This window comes from Lithobates pipiens, unplaced genomic scaffold (assembly GCF_037356315.1).
Source record: "Lithobates pipiens isolate NorthernLeopardFrog02 unplaced genomic scaffold, aLitPip1_a1.2 Scaffold_10, whole genome shotgun sequence".
Lineage (NCBI taxonomy): Eukaryota > Metazoa > Chordata > Amphibia > Anura > Ranidae > Lithobates > Lithobates pipiens.
The window spans coordinates 50,775,863-50,792,857 of NW_027507686.1; the positions used below are offsets into that span (position 1 = coordinate 50,775,863).

General features: G+C 45.0%; 1 protein-coding gene and 1 long non-coding RNA gene across 2 annotated transcripts in view; one reads left to right on the forward strand and one right to left on the reverse strand.

Moving 5' to 3' along the window:
- Positions 1-2,067: 2,067 nt before the first annotated feature.
- Positions 2,068-16,995, forward strand: part of LOC143930388 (uncharacterized) — a 66,451-nt gene continuing 51,523 nt past the window's right edge. Inside the window, exon 1 of the long non-coding RNA XR_013262767.1 lies at positions 2,068-2,241. This is a non-coding gene — a long non-coding RNA (uncharacterized LOC143930388). The remainder of the gene's footprint in view (positions 2,242-16,995) is intronic.
- The window catches only part of GAN (gigaxonin), a 62,017-nt gene continuing 54,453 nt past the window's right edge, over positions 9,432-16,995 (reverse strand). Inside the window, exons 10-11 of the mRNA XM_077454665.1 lie at positions 15,563-15,672; positions 9,432-11,303 (exon numbers count right to left, since the gene is read on the reverse strand). Of these exons, the coding sequence (XP_077310791.1) occupies positions 11,122-11,303; positions 15,563-15,672 (292 nt within the window). The 3' untranslated portion in view covers positions 9,432-11,121. The remainder of the gene's footprint in view (positions 11,304-15,562; positions 15,673-16,995) is intronic.

The following is a 16,995-nucleotide window of genomic DNA, read 5'->3' on the forward strand; positions in this document are numbered from 1 at the left end:
ATGACACTGCGCAATGCTAATCACAGGCAGTGAAAGATATCCCGATCCGTGGCTGCACAGATCAGGAAATGTCTCACTGCCTGCGATTAGACAGCTTATATTACTCTACAGGGACACAGTGGCTGTACAAACACAGCCGCAGGTCCTAATCTAACAGGCATGAAGGTATATAGCCCCCGAATGCAGACAGTGTGCTTTTGGGGTCATTTACCGTACACCTGTGTTTATACAGCCACTGTGTCCCCATACAGTAACAGACTGCATGCAGCTGTAGCCACACAAACCATAACTACGCTTTTCAAAGAACTTAAATTGTCAAACTGCTTGACACAAAAAAAAATAGGATTTTTGTACTCACCGTAAAATCCTTTTCTCTGAAGTTCATTGATGGACACAGCACCTTTAATTTTGACCTTAGGGTTATATCGCCACCTTCAGGAGAGGACTAGGCAGAACATGTAAAAACAGCAAAACTGCACAGTACCGCCCAGGGGTCGGTCCTACTGGCTATAACCCCTCACTCTGCTTCCAGCAGCTCAGTATGTCAAAAAACAGTACAAACATAGATAGGAGGGGTGGGTTCCTGTGTCCATCAATCAACTTCAGAGAAAAGGATTTTACGCTGAGTACAAAAATCCTATTTTCTCTTTTGTTCTTTGACGGACACAGCACCTTTAATCTTGACCTTAGGGATGTCCCCAAGCAGTGTCAAAAAACGAGGGGTGGGAGCAGCAAGAAAATACACTCCACCCATAACAAAAAGAACTCCTCAATGGAGGAGTTGCAACCTTAAATAGCTGCCTGCAAAACCTTGCGGCCGAATCAAGTATCCAAAGATGCTCTCACATCAACCCAGTAAAATTTTGTGAAAGTGTGAACGGACGACCAGGTCGCCGCCTTACACACCTGGGAAATGGATGCTTGATGTCGGAAACCCCAGGAGGCACCGATTGCCCTGGTCAAATGTACAGTGACAGGAAAGGGGGGAGCCGGCCCCCTTAAGGTATAATCCTGAATCACGATCTGTCTGATCCATGAGAAATGGGAGGCCAACAAGACCGCCAGGCCCTTCTTCTAACTGAAATGGGCTTTCAGACATGCCCAGGATGAAGGGCATGTTCTCCTGCGGTCACTGTGGAATCTCCAAATTTGTTGATCGGTCTAGAACATATACCAGGCATGTGTAGTGTTTCCGTATCCCTCATGCAATGAGATGTCATTGTGTGATTGGCTTTTATCTATGTTCTCTAGTTTATTTTACAAATCTTTCCGACGGACTCGAGTCCAGTCAAAAAATCCGCTCGTGTGTGTGCTAGTCCGACGGATGAGACCGGCGCTAGGGCAGCTATTGGCTACTGGCTATGAACTTCCTTATTCTACTCCGGTCGTACTTCATCACGTTCAAATCCGTCTGACTTTGGTGTGCTTGTGTGTGACCAAGTCTGTTCGTTTGGAAAGTCCGTTGGGAAGACCATCGGACCTAGTCCGCCGAATAGTCCTGTCGTGTGTACACGGCCTTATTCTATTTCAAATTGGCTGCTCCGCCTACCATAAAATGAGCCCTTGACATGTTGGCATAGATCCTTTTATGGTCAATTTGTTCTGTAGGAAATTCAAAAGTGTGTCTAAACATAAATACATTTTTATTGTTTGACACTTGGGTGACCGTTTAAAATTTTTTCAGATATTATTCCAAGGGAAAATTATTAGAACCACATTCTGACTATGTTGTCTTGGTGGCTAACTGGGATATCTTATGTTTGTTTTGTTTAACTGTAGTTTCATGTTGTAACCAAAAGATGGCGATATAAAATCTATTGTGCAATTGAGATTAGCCAGGTTGCCTTATTTAAGGACTGGGATCATACATGCACAACGTCCAGATAAAGCACTAGTTTAAAGCACGAAACGCGTTGACGTAGCGCTGTTATAGACGCTGGCAGCCCCCCCCCCTCACACCTGAGCAATTCCGTATTGAAGTTAGCAAGGTGACTATAGACTATATGGTGGTATAGATTGTTTGGAGAGTGCCCTCAACTGGCTAAATTCAGCTAAGCAGCCCACACAAGGAACCGGATGTAAAGAGAATCACTGCTCCTTGTGAAAACAAGTGGTCATGCTGCCGGACACGAGGAATCTATCATGCTGGCACGGCTGTAGTCTGTGCCTGCAGGAAGTGTTGAAGCCTGACGCGTGAGAGACGCCCTTACAGACGGTCAAGCTGTTATAGCAAAGGGAAGGGTAAGAACTTTTTTGATGGCTGATTCATGCATCAATTGGTATGAGCTGTACTGATTCCTGGTTTCAAATAATCAGCAGAAAGTCTCTGCAGTCTGTTATATCAACTAAATCAAACATTGACTGTTTGAATATGTTAAGTGTTATGGCTGATTAACTGGAGATTTATATGCTGAAATAGTATATGGACTGATTAATATCTATACCGGCAGGACTGTCATGGACTTTTCCTCAAATGCATGAGCAGCAAAAACAGACGGTAGCTTTTTGTTTATTCCTATTGACACTTCTATTTTTTCAAGCCCTGGTAGGGGCACGAGTATTTCTAAGTGAATTGGGACATTACAAAGTTACTTTTTGCTACGAACAGGCAGTGTCACTCTCCCTTACAACGCTTCAGGGTTAATCTTCTACTTTGGTTAAAGGAAGTTCCGTGCTCAGGTTTAGTGGGGGAGGGTTTGTTTTCAGCTTCTCTTTTTAAATGATACAACCTTGTTCGTTTTCTATGGTTTAGAATGTTTTATTATTGTTAATGGATATTGTGGAGGAAGGTGTCCCACTCGTGCAGTCTTTGTGCTACATCTGTGGGATTATTTTTATACTATTTTTCATTTACCAATAAAGTTTAGGATATAATTGATCAAATTTAGTTGCCGATTCTCCTATTGTTAGCATTCCTGGGACTGCTGTGGTCCTAATCCCTTTTCTTTTGCATACATGTAATATATTTGCTACTAGGAGATAGCCCGTCATACTGACAAATTAATTGATCCAATAAATATTTGCATCAAATTCAAATCCCATGGAGGCAACAGTGGTCGATCCAGAGGGGCCACATGTCGAACCCCCTGAACAAACGTACTCACTAATGAATGAGTCGCCAAAGGTCACTGAAAAAAAAAAAAGCAGATACCTGCCCCTTAATGGTGCTTAATGCAAGTTTCTGATCCACTTCTTGCTGCAAAAACAGCAGGATCCTGGAAACGGAGTATGTGCTTGGACACCACCCCATCTCCTCACACATGGAGATGTAGGCCTTCCACGTACGATGATAAATCTTCAGAGAAGATGACTTCCATGCCCTCAGCATCGTCGAGATTACTGAATCCGACAGACCTCGGTCCCTTAGCACCTGGCTTTCAACAGCCATGCTGTTAACCAGCGACGGTAAAGCAGGATAAAAGTATTGGACCTTGCGACAGAAGGTCCTCTCGCATCAGCAGCCGCCAAGGAACATCAGCCACCATTTGTACTATGTCGGCGTACCAAGGACGTCGAGGGCAACCTGGGAAAATTAGAATAACTGGAAACCCCTCGGCCTCCACTCTGCGTAGCAGACGAGTGGGGGGGGGGGGTCATAAATCAGCCGATAATGCCCCCATGGAGCCACCAACGCATCTGCCGTGTCCGCCCAGGAATCTTTTGACCTGGCCACAAACCTCTGTACCTTCTGATTGAGTCGAGAAGCCAAGAGATCCACATCTGGTGTTCCCCACCTTAGGCAAAGGAGCCAAAATACATCCGGCTGCAGTGACCATTCCCCCTGGTCCAGCAACTGACGATTTAGGTAGTCTGCCTGCCAGTTTTCCCCCCCAGCCAGTCAGGCTGGCATCCGTTGCGATCACTGTCCAATAAAGAGGAAGGAATGACTTCCCGGACCGAAGACCTCAGCCACTAGAGAAGAGATTCCCTGACTAGCTGGCTCACCCGAATTTGACAATCCAGGGATGACGGAGGTTTGTCCCATTTGGAGAGGATCTTCTCTTTCTGCAAGACTCGAGTGTGGAATTGAGCATACAGTACCGCCTCGAATGAAAAAACGCAGTGACGGCTACCTGCGGGACACCAACAGCTTCACTGCAGCTTGAAGAGTCTGCAGCTTGTCTGAAGGGAGAAAGACTCTCCTCTGAGGAGTCCAGAATCAAGCCCAGGTACTCCAGGAATTGAGTCGGCACCAACACAGACCTCTGGAGATTCAGTACCTAACCAAACTCCCGCAGTGTCTGAAACCTTTCCGGCGTCAGCACAGGTACTATCACCCCGCGCAGCAGCAAGTCCTGTACTGCCCTGAAGAGGGCTTCCCGACAAGCCGGAAGAAGATGATGGTTGGAGGGAAAAAAATCTGTTTGGTGGACAAGAAGCTAGCTTGTATTCTGATGAAACCAGTTTGCAGACCCACTGGTTGGAAAGTAGGGAGGTCCACCGGGCTGCAAACTCCCGAAGGTGACCCCCCATCCGAGAATCGGGTGTGGCAAACTTTCATGTGGCAATAGATTTGCTCGCAGGTTTGTTTGGCTTGCGAAACCAGGGACGCTTTTTTCCCCTCAGCGGGCACCTTCTCGGACTGGGAACGCTTACCTGCTGACCCGGGTAGATGAAAAATTTGCTTCTGAGTGGAAAAGGAGGGCCCTTGCCTGCAGCATGGCTCCTTACCCTTCCTGGACTGTGGGAGCAACGTACTCTTTCCCCCAGTAACATTAATAATAATGTCATCCAGCGAGGCTCCAAATAGCCTCTCCCCCTGAAAGGGCAAATCCACCAGTGCTTTCTTACATGCTTGGTCTGCAGACCAGCATTTAAGCCAAATCAGGCAACGTAGCACCACAGCTGATACTGAGGCTCTAGAAAACAAGGGGGCCGTATCTAAGGCCGCATCACAGACATACTTCAGGCCCTGCAACAACTGGTCTGCAGTTCCACGCAGAACGGGGAAACCTGTTGCTTCTCCAACTTACGGCGCAACAACTTAGCCCATTCAGTAAGAGTCTGTGACACCAGGCCCTGTGATACCAGACCCCACCATCGTAAACATGGACCGGGCAACCGCCTCGGCCCTTCTGTCGACAGGATCATTGAAAGCAGGAGTCCCTTCCACCGGGAATCGTGGTTACCTTATTTAACTTGGATACCGGGGGGTCAACAACCAGAGGAGATGTCCATTTTTTCAGGAAACTCTCCTCAAAAGGGATCATCATCCGTCTCGGGACCGAAAAGGCCCGCTGCAGGCTTTCCCACTCCTTGTAAATAAACGTATCAAAATAAGTTAGGTAGGTTGGCTTGTGGAACCCAAAAGGGACAGACACCTCTGTAGATGCCCCCACTGTATCCTCCATCTTTAGGGTATCCCGCACTGCTGTGATAAGTGCTCCTACTAGCGCTTTTTCCTGCGCCGACCTGGACACGGAGTCATCCTTACTGTCCGAACGGTCCTGGTCCGTATTCCTCTGAGACGTCAGAACAGGGGCCGCCTGCCACAGCGGGACCTGAGTCTGAATCAAAGCTTTCCCCAGACGGTGGGGGCGTTTTTTTACCCCCCTCGCGCCCGCATGCTGCTTCCACCCTGGCAAGAAAGGACTTTAGGACCGCCGACAGAGCGTCCATAGGCACCGCAGGTGCCGGGGAACCAGTTGCAATAACAGGGATGTCTGGGGAAGAAGGGCCAGCTTCTGACGCTATGCTGACCCACTCTCGCCTGTCACCACTAGGGACCTAAGGCAAGTCACAAAAAATGCCCACCCTCCTAGCTGCCACAGACTGAGGTGCCCCCTGCAGGACTCGCCACCCTGACCCAGGTACTGCGCTGTGCCGCTTCCATCCACTCTCCCCTGTGGTGACCATGAGGTGTTCGGTGTAAGTTTTGCGCTGTTCAAGAATGAACCGGCCACCCAGCGATAGAGGTAAAACCAACTGAGGCTACTAGAAAATGGCAGCCGACCACCTCAGCAAACAACATCTGAGAGCGTCAGGAAAATGGCAGATTAAGAAAAAACTGGCTGTGGCTACAGAAAAATGGCTATGGCTCACGCAGCGGCTGGCCCACATGGCATACACACAGATACCCCACCATGGCCTAAAAACAGGGAAAAAGATGAGCGGACCACCAACCGTCCAGCGCAGCCCCCTCCCAGGACTCAGAGGCCCCGACCCAGAGGACCCCCGGCCAGGTACGTGCTCCCCACCCCCTATGCCCAGTCACACAGCGGCCCATAGCATGGGGAGGAGAGAAAGGGACAGGGAGAGAAGAAAGGGAGAGAGAGACCCCCTAGCCGACCTCCCAGGGAATGCCCAGCTGCTCCATCCTGCCAAGAAAGGTGGAAACATACTTAACCCTCCTGCAGGGACTGCTGGAGGCATTCCACGGACAGACCCATAACCTGAGCAGTACGGGGTGGCTGTCGGCCACGGCACACTGTGGCACGGACAGCAGTAGCCCGGTCATATGTGTGACCCAGAGCATATAGTTCACCGCCTGCCCCTGGATCAGACGGGGCATGTTGTGGCCGACCCAGCGCGTAGCTAAGGTCTGCTCACGCTTGATGGCCAGGCTGGGGAGACTACCGAGATCTATATTATCCAGCCTGTCACCCAGCCCGGCTGTTGATTGTAGAGCACAGGAATCAAAAAGCAGAAAAGAAAAAAAAAAAAAAAAAAAAAACTAATTCCCAGGACCAATGGTTCCCACGGGGAGCCAGGTCCTTCTCCTACACTAGGCAGAAAAAAACGGAGCTGCTGGAAGCAGAGTGAGGGGTTACAGCCAGTAGGACCGTCCCCTGGGCAGTACTGTGCAGTTTTGCTGTTTTTACATGTTCTGCCTAGTCCCCTCCAGAAGGTGAAGATATAACCGTAAAAGGTCAAGATTAAAAAAGGTGCTGTGTCCGTCAATGAACGAAATAGTTAAGTCATTTGAAACACGTAACCACGCCCATTGCTCTGCCCGCATGCAATGTCATCCAGGAGATTCCCTGCAACACACTGTGCCTATGTACAGAGATCTGGTCTGTCCTTCAGCTGCAGCTATTCCTCCATCTGACAGTGCTGTTGTCCAGGACTACAAGTGTGATAACAGAGGGTGCCCATGCTGAAGAGTTCTGAGTACATGCCTTTTCTATTTTTAGTTTGCCGTTGGCCAATTTGTATGATTTTAACATTAAAAAGTTTTTTTTTTTTTTTTTTTAACGACACTGCACTTAGGCTTAATGTACACAGGACGTTTTTACAACCTCTTCTGAACGATTTACCTTGACAGATCGTAACCCACATTTAAAACGTCAGTTTGACCACGTTTACATGCAGTGCTTAGTGGCATTTTCGTTTAGAAGTGTTTGAAATTTTTTTTTTTTTTTTCCAAAATAGCCAAAAATGAAAAATGCCTTTAAATGAAACGCGGCCAAATGCGAATTACTGCGTTTAGAATCGTTTGGCGCTTGAAATGCCTCCAAACTCAGTGTTTGAACTAATTTTTTTGCTTTCCAAAAAAAGCCTCTAAACTCAACTGCCTAGCAACGACTAAAAAATGACCCTGTGTACATGTACTGATACCATAACAGAGGAGAGTTCAAAAGCAGCTGAAAAAAAAAATCTGTTTAGCAGCAGCAGTGTACATGAGGCCTTTTTTTGTTTAGAATTACTAGTATTGTAGTAGAGTAGTATTGCAGAGATGTTGAATATACCATATATAAATTAATTTTGCCCCCATATACAATCTAGGGGAAACCTGTAATAAAAGAAGTTACGTGCTATGGATGACCTCCTTAAAAATATAAGATGCCTGGCTATATTTGGCTTCAAACCCTTCTAGGTAACTGACCCATGGGATTGCATGCAACAAGTGAAGTCAAAACTCACAATCTGTACACATGGTTCCAGATAAATGATTCAGGGTAATGAAACCACTGCATCTGCACAGCTAAACAACTAACATTTCAGAAGGAGCTGTTAGCAATAGTGTGTGTGTTTTATTTTATTTAGACCCGAACAAGAAAGTATAACGAGTAGTCAGCTGAAAATATAGCATCAGATTCCCCCAACGGATGACATGGGTTCACCCAAGGTGCAGAGTCTAAGTACTAGCCAGTATTCACCAGAGCTTCAGATTGTGGAGATGGGCTTTGGTGCATGCTAGTACCAGGCTGCAGTCTTCCAGATCGCCCCACCCAAGCCAGGGTCCAGTAGCAGATGTGGCAGGTAGTCAGTAACAAGTAGTAGTGGGATGGAATCAGACGAAAGCATATTCGATGAACAAGCTAAGGGTCGATAACCAGTTGTAGTGAAGAGAGAGCACAAAAATCTGGTAAACAGGAAGTGCAGACATGGCTTAAATCAGAAAATTCATGGGAGGTACAAAGGGATCAAGGTTCACTAGAAAAAAAAAAAAAAAAAAAAAAAAAGCAAGGTTGTCAAAGGAATCAGGCAGGGAGCTGTTCAGCATACCCAGTGGCTCAGCCAAAAGAGCCACAGCACGACACCTCAGGAGGTTGCAGGTTCAGACCTGGAACCCGACAAAAGGTAATGGTGGAAAAACATAAAAAGGAAACAAAAAACCCTCAACTAAACCATTTCAAGACAGTGGGCAGAGCCATGCAAATTATTCTCTGTTGCTCATGTGTACCCAGAAATGCTGGGGTATAGTGCAGATAAGTCCTATTATTATAGAACTATTAATTTCAAACTGCATACACTAATTCTACAGCACACACAGGTTCAGTTGAGGGCTTTTTGGTTCCTTTTATCCCCGCTCACCATAAAATTCTAGGTTATAGCTTGGTCACGGTCAAGTCATGGTTTTTGAATACTGGCGTGATGATGGGCAAAAAGCCTGAAACAGCTGTATGAAGTTTGAAATAAATAGCTTTATCTATACTGATACACATGCAGATCTGCATGGACAATATACCACTGGGGCAAAAAAACAATTTGCATGGCTCTGTCTACTATTGTGAAATAAGGAATAATTGTCTTACTTTTGGGGCACGACCTCCCATTATAAGGCGACTCTGAGCGACAACACTAGATATTAGTGCTCTCCAAACTGTTGCCCGGGGGCCTGGATTTGGCCCTTTGCATGACTTCATCAGGCCCTTGCCTTGGGGCACTTATACTCCCACTGATATAAGACACTCTTCCTCCCAACGATACCAACCATGGGACACTCTTCCTCCCAACGATACCAACCATGGGACACTCTTCCTCCCAACGATACCAACCATGGGACACTCTTCCTCCCAACGATACCAACCATGGGACTGATGCCAGGAAAAAGTCCACTCCTGATGGCTACAGTCCAGCCCCCCCCCCTAAATTTTGAATGACAATAGACTGGCCCTTTGTTTACAATGTTTGGAGACCCCTGCTATTAATATCTATCAATCTTTTAAATGATTCGATTTTTTTTTTTAAAGAAATAAAAACACATACAAGAGCCATACTTTTTATTTTCAAAGAACCATTCTGTTTTGCAGAAAGAAAGAAAAAAAAAAAAAAAAATAGAACACGTCCATTTTCACCTTTGCAAATAATATGAATTCTGTATCTTGTTCTCTTGTTCCCTCGCTTTTACACTCTCAGCTGTGCCCAGTAAAAATTGTAAACATTTCGCTTACTCCTATGTCCTGCCTGACAACAGTCATGTACCAAAACTGAACGGTCATTTACTAAACACATTGCTGCCATCTAGTTGTGAACAAGCAGCACTACTATAATTATGGAGTTGTGATGATCTATTTTATTAGGATGTCATTGGTAAATAAAAACAGTGGGTAGTAGCTCCTCTGTTTGGTTGAATTAGCACTTGTGTAGGCCACAACCAGTTTATATGCATTTGCCTACCTTGAAGCCCACTGAATCCTGGGTTTGAACCTCATTAGGATTACAGTGGCTGGTCTGCATTCCTTCCACAATCCCAAATAAGATATAGCTGTGTAAACTGGGTTTCACCCAAACGGGTCTGCCCTGTGTAGGACTAGGAGACACTGTTGTAATTAAATTCAGGGGCAGACAATGATGTTGCGCGTTCAGTTCTCTTTGCAAAACTATGCAGAATAGTTCAGTGCTATATGAGTAAAAATTTCAAACTAAAAATACACAAATCCTATATTTTAACCCTAAAAATTTCACAAAACAGCTAGTTGCATACCTTCCAAAATTGTAAAAAAAAAAAAAAAAAAAAAATGTAAGCTGTAGGTAATAAAAAAATTTGCATTTCAGAAAAAAATATGCAGTGTGCAGAAATGGCTTTATTGTCAGCCTTCACACGAGATAAAAAAAAGTCCCATTGTGCTTTCACAATTTCCCTCAAGGCAACAAGCCAAAGTTAAACAGTCTGAATTTGGCACAAACGATAAATGTATAAAGCCTAGAAAAGCATTAGAGAACAAGAGCAGCAAGAAACGCATTATGTTGCCCTGTCTGACAATATCAAACTAGCTCAGTATCACCAGAAATGAATATGAACAGACCCACCAAAATACCCTTTGTGCAAAAAAGACAAGTGAAGACCACACTGAATCCTGTTTAGTAAATAGAAAATTCCCCTCAATAATAACATCTCTAAAAACAGAAATGGAACATATGGCTGAATACTGAGTTAAAAATTATTAATTAAAACCAAATAAAATACTTTGATCCATTGCACGTGTCACCTAGGTTAAGCAGGTGTTAAAAGACAAAGTAAATAAAATAAAAAGCTATGTTTTAAGGCAGGCACACATGAGTAACAAAACACTTTAACATTAGGTTGCCCTTTGTGGTGTGAAAATATTTTCTCTTGATAATTTGCATATTAAAGCCATTTCTTTCATTACATTGCCTCATGCTTAATTATTAAATTCTCAAACCCCCAGAAGCATAAAAGCAATGTAAAATATACACATAGACAATATATTGATCCCAACGCCCTGATATTTAGTGTGTGTCTTTTCGCAAATAGTTTTTTTTTCCTCTGATCAGACTTTGACATCAAAACATAAACGGTGCTTTACAGGCCTCCAGTACATACCGGATGTATATGTAGGCTGCAAGGTGATATATTCCTTTGTAGGATTTAGCATCAGCCTGCTGTTTTACATAGTAAAGTGGCTGTTCACAAGGCTGTATGACCTAAGCTTCTCATGAGGGTGTGACGCGGATGCGGAAGAGTCCCTGCTGAAGCTGCAGCCGGAAAAGGCGACAATTGGCGATACGTAATGCAGCGCAGCCTGTGCGTCTGAGATCAGAGGGGAATAAAGGTTTGGTATGATGCCAGGTGCCCGTGCTCCTCTTAAATTCTCTCACGTAGTCATAACTTGTACCTAACATAGAAAACAATATAGTCAAAAAATAAAAATAATAATAATAATAATAATAATAATAATAATAATAATAAATAATAATACTACAGACTAGCCGATGTTTTTTCTTAAAGTATAGCGAAAGCCAAAAAACTCAGATTTAAGCTTTGGATAGAGAAGGGAAAGTCCTGAAACCTCTGTTGTGTGTTTATGGCGGTCTCTGGGGAAACTCTCCCTTTCTATCCATTTTGGCAAGCAAAACAAAGTGATGGGAAATTAAAATTTGTACAGTTGTCACTGTAATAGGAATAATGAGGATCTCTTTCCATTTTGACAGTTCCTGTGACAACTAAGAGGGGAAATCTCTCTAACAACACACAGTCATTAATGTCTAAACCACTGGCAACAAAACTGAGTACAACTCTAAATTGAAAATGTCCTAATTGTCAATATTTTGTGTGGCCACCATTATTTTCCATCTTGGGCATGGAGGTCACCAGAGCTTCACAGGTTGCCATTGGAGTCCTCCTCCACTCCTCCATGACGACATCACAGACCTGGTGGATGTTAGAGACTTTGTGTTCCTCCACCTTCCATTTGAGGATGCCCCACAGATGCTCAATAGGGTTTAGGTCTGGAGACATGCTTGGCCAGTCCATCACCTTTACCCTCAGCTACTTTAGCAAGGCAGTGTTTGCCTTGGAGGTGTGTTTGGGGTCATTGTGTTGAATACTGCCCTGTGGCCCAGTCTCCGAAGGTAGGGGATCATGCTCTGCTTCAGTATGTAACAGTACATCTTGGCATTCATGGTTCCCTCAATGAACTGTAGCTCCCCAGTGCCGGCAGCACTCATGCAGCCCCAGACCATGACACTCCCACCACCATGCTTGACTGTAGGCAAGACACACTTGTCTTTGTACTCCTCACCTGGTTTCCGCCACACAAATAAGTTCCTCTTGGTCTCAGACTACAGAACATGGTTCCAGTAACCCATGCCCTTAGTCTGCTTGTCTTCAGTAAATTGTTTGCAGCTTTCTTTTGCAACATCTTTAGAAGAGGCTTCCTCCTGGTAGGACAGCCATGCAGACCAAATTGATGCAGTGTGTGGTGTATGGTCTGGTGTGAGCACTGACAGGCTGACTCCCCTACTCCTTCAACCTCTGCAGTAATGCTGGCAGCACTCATACGTCTATTTCCCCAAGGACAACCTCTGTATATTATGCTGAGCATGTCCACTCAACTTCTTTGGTTGCCCAAGGTGAGGCCTGGTCTGAGTGGAACCTGTCTTGTTAAACCGCTGCATGGTCCTGGCCACCATCCTGCAACTCAGTTTCAGGGTCTTGGCAATCTTCTTTTAGCCCAGGCCATCTTTATGAAGAGCAACAATTCTTTTTTCAGGTCCTCAGAGAGTTCTTTGCCATGTTGAAATTCCAGTGACCAGTATGAGAGTGACCGCAATAACACCAAAATTTAACACACCTGCGACCTTGTAACACTAGCGAGATGATAATGGGAAAAAGAAAATGGCTAATTGGGCCCAATTTGGACATTTTTACTTAGGAGTGTACTCACTTTTGTTGCCAGCGGTTTAAACATTAATGGCTGTGTGTTGAGTTATTTTGAGGGGACAGCAAATTTACACTGTTATACAAGCTGTACACTCACTACTTTACATTGTAGCAAAGTTTCATTTCTTCAGTGTTGTCACATGAAAAGATACCGTATATACTCGAGTATAAGCCGAGATTTTCAGCCTCTTTTTTGAGGCTGAAAGTGCCCCCCTTGGCTTATACTCGAGTCATCGCTGTCTGCCCGCTCGATCAGCGTGTCGAGCAGACAGACAGCGGCCATTCTATCATTCAAAAGCCGCGCCTCCGGCTCCGCCTTCGCCTGTGATAGGCGGAACACTGAATTTCCCAGCAGCCTGTGTTCCGCCTATCACGGACATCGTCTCATCCTCGTACTACGGACGAGGATGATACGATGTCCGTGATAGGCGGAACACAGGCTGCTGGGAAATTCAGTGTTCCGCCTATCACAGGCGAAGGCGGAGGCTTTTGAATTTTACAATGGCCGCCGAGGCGCCGACGAAGAGGGCACGGGACGGAGGCAAGGCAAGGCACGGCACGGGACGGGACGGAGGCAAGGCAAGGCACGACACGGGACGGAGGCAAGGCACGGCGGCACGGCGGCAAGGCACGGCACGGGACGGAGGCAAGGAGGCAAGGCACGGGACGGAGGCTCGGGACAAAGGCTCGGGACACAGGTAGGCTGGACACACACACACACACACACACACACGGATGGAGACACACACACACAGGGATGGATGGATGGAGACACACACACACACAGGGATGGATGGATGGATGGATGGAGACACACACACACAGGGATGGATGGATGGAGACACACACACACAGGGATGGATGGATGGATGGACACACACACACACAGGGATGGATGGACGGACACACAGGGATGGACGGACACACAGGGATGGACGGACACACACACAGGGATGGACAGGCATGTCTCACCCTCGGCTTATACACGAGTCAATAAGTTTGCCAGTTTTTTTGGGGGTAAATTGGGGGCCTCGGCTTATATTCGGGTCGGCCTATACTCGAGTATATACGGTACACTAAAATATTTACAAAAATGTCAGGTGTGTACTCACTTTTGTGAGACACACACACACACAGTGCCTTGTAAAAGTATTCATACCCCTTGAAATTTTCCACATTTTGTCATGTTACAACCAGAAACGTAAATGTATTTTATTGGGATTTTATGTGATCGACCAACAAAAAGAGGCACATAATTGTGAAGTGGAAGGAAATTGATAAATGGGTTTTTCAAACCTTTTTTACAAATAAATATCTGAAAAGTGTGTCATGCATTTGTATTCAGCCCCCTTTACTCTGATAACCCTAACTAAAATTTAGTGGAACCAATTGCCTTCAGAAGTCACCTAATTAGTAAATAGAGTCCACCTTTGTGTAATTTAATCTCAGTATAAATACAGCTGTTCTGTGAAGCCCTCAGAGGTTTGTTTGAAAACCTTAGTGAACAAACAGCATTATGAAGGCCAAGGAACACACCAGACAGGTTAGGGATGAAGTTGTGGAGAAGTAGGGTTAGGTTATAAAAAAAATATCCCAAGCTTTGAACATCTCACGGAGCACTGTTCAATCCATCATCCAAAAACAGAAAGAGTATGGCACAACTGCAAACCTACCAAGAGATGGTCGTCCACCTAAACTGACAGGCCGGCTAAGGAGAGCATTACAAAGGAGAAGCAGCAAAGAGGCCCAGGGTAACGCTGGAGGAGCTGCAGAGATCCACAGCTCAGATGGGAGAATCTGTCCAAAAGGACAACTATTAGTCATGTACTCCACAAATCTGGCCTTAATGGAAGAGTGGCAAGAAGAAAGCCATTGTTGAAAGAAAGCCATAAGTCCTGTTTGCGGTTTGCGAGAACACAGCAAACATGTGGAAGGTGGTGCTCTGGTCAGATGAGACCAAAACGTAACTTTTTGGCCTAAAAGCAAAATTGCTATGCATAGTGGAAAAGCGAAACTGCACATCACCCTAAACACCATCCCCACGTGAAACATGGTGGTGGCAGCAACATGATGTGGGGATGCTTTTCTTTAGCAGGGACAGGGAAGCTGTCAGAGTTGATGGGAAGATGGGTGGAGCCAAATACAGGGCAATCTTAGACGAAAACCTGTGAGTCTGCAAAAGAATTGAGACTGGGGTGGAGGTTCACCTTCCAGCAGGACAACGACCTCAAACATACAGCCAAAGCTACAATGGAATAGTTTAGATAAAAGCATATCCTTGTGTTCGAATGGCCCAGTCAAAGGTCAGACCGAAATCTAATTGAGAATCTGTGGCAAGACTTAGAAATTGCTGTTCCCAGATGCTCTCCTTTAAATCTGACAGAGCTTGAGCTATTTTGCAAAGAAGAATGGGCAAAAATGTCACTCTAGAAGTGCAAAGCTGGTAGACACATCCCCAAAAAAGAATGGAAGCTGTAATTGCAGCGAAAGGTGGTTCTACAAAGTATTGACTGAATACAAATGCACACCACACTTTTCACATATTTATTTGTAAAAAGGTTTGAAAACCATGTATTATTTCGAATGGAATGGAGTAAGATAAAAAAAAACCTTCTGCCTTTACAACTCTTAACTAGCCTGGCCAACAACCTTTGAAGCTGCAGCCCTCATCAGTTAGCATAACTGCCAGATTAGTTTTATAATGTTAATTACCTGTGTCAAGGTCTCCAATAACATATATACTCGCTCCAATAGGCACCGCTCCATAGACAAAGGAAGAGCTTGTTGGAATACACAAATTCTGATCATTTAGATAGATCCATCTGTAGGAAAAACAAACATACACAGGATGATTCAGGAGTGGACGGTTTGTATCCATTAAAAAAACAATAACAAAACAAACAAACAAAAAAAACACATCTGATTAGGACTAAAAAAGGTACCAAAACATGCCAAAAATCGCTTACAACACCATGTTACACAATTTATTGCATGAACTAACTCTACCAACTACCTCGAATAATCTGCTCACATATTAGTGTACATCATAATGGACTCAATGAGCACAAAACCGCATATCCAAATTTGCTGGTTGATGCCCAGTTATACTCTTATTTCTCTGAAGTAGGTATATTTTTTAAAACCGAGGTGTGGAACATCCATTGCACCAGTTAAAGCCAATTGTTCATTTATGTTAAAACAGAGCTGGACCCAAATAAAACATGTTAATCAGTGTGTGATAGAAGGATAGGTATTCCATCTTTTAACTGTATCTACAAGACAAGAGCCCAATGTTGAAGAAACCCAATATGGGACAGAACAGGGGTCTCCCAAAGTTCTAACCAAAGGGCCAGATTAGTGTCCCGATTTTAGAGGGCCCGGAATGTGGGCAGCTGGAGAATAAAATTCCCCAGTGTCAGTGGGAATAAATGCCTCAGGCTTGGTGGTCTATGCGAGTATAAAAATAGTGCCCTGTTGTTGGGGTCAGTGGAAGGAATAGTGCCCAATTGTTGGTATCAGTGGGAGGATTAGGCCTCAGTGCTGGTGTCAGTGTACGAAATGGTGCCTTATCATTGGTGTTAGTGGGAGAACAGTGGCTGATATCAGTGGGAGGAATAGCGTCCCGAGGGCTGGATAAAGGCAAGCAAAGGGCTGTAACCCATTGGGATAAAGCTCTCTGTGATTTTGTGGTGGGGTTTTGTTTATTAGAAATGCTTCCCAGTGAGAGAGAAATGCTGTTCAAAGCCTTGCTGGCCCACTTTTATTAATAAAAAAAGAAAGGTTCACACAGAAAATCAGATTTCCAATGTAGGAGTTTCCACCATCAACACAAGCATAAATGACAATCAGCCTCGTCATTCTCTCCAACAGTGCCACTGCTCAGGCCTTTTGCACCGTGGTCCTCCCGGCCAACAAACCCTGCACCACAATGCTTTGTACCTCAGCTGTTTTCCAGTTACTTGCTGCTCTGTCACCAACTGTACCCAGGGGCGGACTGACAACTCATGGGGCCCTTGGGCAATAGGAGATTATGGGGCCACACAGTATACACACACACAGTATACAATCACACAGTATACACAGACATGTTTCTATTGGCTGAGAAGGTACTGGAGAGGTGGGGCAGCTATAATCTTGGGATTTTT